This window comes from Myotis davidii, unplaced genomic scaffold, assembly GCF_000327345.1.
Source record: "Myotis davidii unplaced genomic scaffold, ASM32734v1 scaffold1149, whole genome shotgun sequence".
Classification (NCBI taxonomy): Eukaryota; Metazoa; Chordata; class Mammalia; order Chiroptera; family Vespertilionidae; genus Myotis; species Myotis davidii.
The window spans coordinates 201872-204893 of NW_006300370.1; the positions used below are offsets into that span (position 1 = coordinate 201872).

Genomic DNA, 3022 nt, shown 5'->3' on the forward strand with positions numbered 1-3022 from the left:
ATCTTTCTTCTATCATTGACAGTCCCTCTAGGTTGTGGGCTGCTTGCCTGTGTTCCTGAGAAGCATCTACGGTACCAGTCTATAGAGTGTGTTTTCTTTAGTGAATTACCGGTATGTTTACCGGTAATAAACTTGCACTGTTTTATGTATATGTTTGATTACATACAGCCTTGTGACAGTTTTCCTGCATGTCATAAGCATTTGAATATAAATTAAAATGTTAAAATCAAATCTGATATTGTTTTACCTTTTATTTGGTGTGTGGAAGGTGTGCGGAAGAGGGGGTAGTCTTATACGGCGAGTATATAACAAACTCTGTATTTTGAGTGGAAATGTTAGGGGGTTGTCTTATACGCCCAGTCGTCTTATACGCCGGCAAATACGGTAATGACTTATAATTGATTTTAAGTCTTTGGGTTAAGGTTCTGCACATTTATAACTATACTGTTTGAAATAGCATTTGACCTATTTATTCCAAAGAGGAGTCAAGTTGATTTTATGCCAAATGATTAGTTTTCAATTTTGTTTGAAGAAAATATTTGTTTGGAATATAAAATATTTTTCATTTCTCACAGTATTTTTTCAACCAACTTAACTTTATATTAATGATATAATTTGACACTGCTCCTTACTGATTAGAATATAGATTAAGTTGTGCCTCTCAAAATCCCAAATCTGAAGCTTCTTCTTGGATACAGGAAGCCAGGAGATAATTTCTCAGGTTGTGAAGAGTATACTACAAAATTATTTTGTTTGGGGCTTTTTTATTGCTTCCTATCTTTATTCTTAATCCAGACAATCACAGTTTCGGCTGCAGTGGCCAAACATAGGTAGCAGGGAGTACCTCTAGATTTATCAGAATAGTATTGCTCTGGCAGCTCTCATTTCCTAACATTAAAATTATGAACACAATTTCAGAATAAACTAACTAAAACACTAAAGTGACATCATTTACTTTTTCAGTCTCTTAGGAGAGTATTCAGTTCTCTTTTGTGTGAAGAAATAGTAGCTTTGACTAATTTGTGTTGTTTTTAATTTTTTCTTTTTAGCAGCCAACTCTTCCTGCCAAATAAATAGAGTCATTAGTCACCCCACTCTTCCCATCAGCATCACTGCTCATGAAGACAGGCACATCAAATTCTATGATAACAATACAGGTAAGAATGTATTAAAAATTGATTATATATTAAAGCAAAACAGAAAGTCTTCACTCTGTGTAGGCTGATTTTGGTATCTGTTCATGACTTTATCACCAGGGAATAGGCACTGAAATATGGGTACTCTCCCAGCTCAATTCCTGATCATTTCATTTAGATCTGCTGAGAACTACTTATTGTGATAGCATATAGAATTATCTTAGTTTATTTAATATTAAATACATGCTATATTTTTGCCCTGGAGTCTAGATTATCAGTAGGAACATAATGAAAATTTTATTCAAATACCAATAAAAATGATCTCTTACTGTGAATATACTGAGAGAAAGTGTAAGTAGAGGCATCTATGATCACTATATTTTGTTTGAAATTATTCGTTTTTGAATAGCCTAAGTGTTCAGGTGGAAAATCCCTGAGTCATTGGTTATATTTTATTCATTTTCACATGGACTAATCTTTCCTGCATTATAATACTGACTATTTGGTCCTCATTGATTTGAATTGGGCCTTTTCCATTTTTTATTGAATTACATTTCACTAGTCTAAAGGAAATTCACGAAGAGCTCTGCTGGGAGAAAACACTGTGTTTTATCAGCCATATTTACCTGAGTGTCCGCTATAGGGTTTGTAAATACGTTGACTTTTGCTGACTTTGCTTAGCTGTGAGTGATGAGTAATTTAATGTTCTCAAACTCTAGAATATATTGTCTCCACCAGAATTATGGCCAGTTTTCTCTCTGTTCCTTTGTATCAGTCTCTTCTTCTGTTCCCACAATCCATATAATTTTCTTGTAGCTAAAGGATGCAAAGTAGGTGGTTAATGTCTGAGTTCTAGTTGATGCACATGGCTTAAAGGGATATCTGTTTACAAATTACTGACTTTTATATTGTGATTTGAAAGACAAAAATATAATCTGGAATTTGAGCTTTTGTTTCTCATCAGGAGCATGGCCAGAGTAGGGAGGGCGATCTGTTCTAAGTGATGAAAAAAAGCTATTGATGCAGTAAGTACACAGAGAGGGGTGACTGAAGAAACCAGTATAACGTAGTAACTGGCATATATTCGTGGAAAGCTATTAATAAAGAATAACAAACAATCTCTTTTTCCAAAGGCAAACTCATCCACTCAATGGTAGCCCACCTAGAAGCCGTTACAAGTTTAGCGGTTGATCCTAATGGCCTGTACTTGATGTCTGGCAGTAAGTACATCAGCTACGGATAATTTATTTATTCTTATCATTTTCATGTTAATGTAGTTTTTTTTAATTAATCAATCAATCAATTAATTAATTAATTTTTTTATATAGGTCATGACTGTTCAATACGTTTATGGAACCTAGAAAGTAAGACATGTATCCAGGAGTTCACAGCTCATCGGAAAAAGTTTGAAGAATCAATTCATGATGTAGCTTTCCACCCATCCAAATGCTATATAGCCAGTGCTGGGGCTGACGCACTGGCTAAAGTCTTTGTATGATAGAATGCATCTTCTTCACCTTCTATCTCTTTATAAATAACCAACTGCACAAAAGAGATACAGAAGACGAGGGAAAGAATCAACGCATTCTGCCCTTTTGTTCTGCTGAAGGAGCACAGAGAACATTTGTAAAGTATAGTTTTACAATTCGTATATACTGTTTTCTAAAACTAAGGTTTGTTCAGGTTGCTGCAAGCTCAGCTGAATCTGGAGCCTGAAAACTGTTTGTTTCAGATTTTCCCCAAAATAGGAACTTTTATTTCTGGAGTAGTTCTGATTCGCTAGGCAGGCCTGAGCGAACATAGGTTTAGCTTGTCCCCTGTTGAGTAAATAGGGCATGTTATAAAGGATAGCAAAAAGCTCCATGGCTGGGAATGAGTAGAGGAAG

At 35.1% G+C, this 3022-nt stretch overlaps 1 protein-coding gene across 2 annotated transcripts in view; it reads left to right on the plus strand.

The window, feature by feature from the left end:
- The window catches only part of STRN (striatin), an 84270-nt gene that overhangs the window by 75991 nt on the left and 5257 nt on the right, over window positions 1–3022 (plus strand). The window contains exons 17-19 of one of the 2 annotated variants that reach the window (XM_015572574.1): window positions 1050–1157; window positions 2270–2356; window positions 2465–2767. In XM_015572574.1, coding sequence (XP_015428060.1) covers window positions 1050–1157; window positions 2270–2356; window positions 2465–2634 — 365 coding nt within the window. In that variant the 3' untranslated portion in view covers window positions 2635–2767. The remainder of the gene's footprint in view (window positions 1–1049; window positions 1158–2269; window positions 2357–2464; window positions 2768–3022) is intronic. The other variant, XM_015572573.1, reaches the window with a different exon arrangement.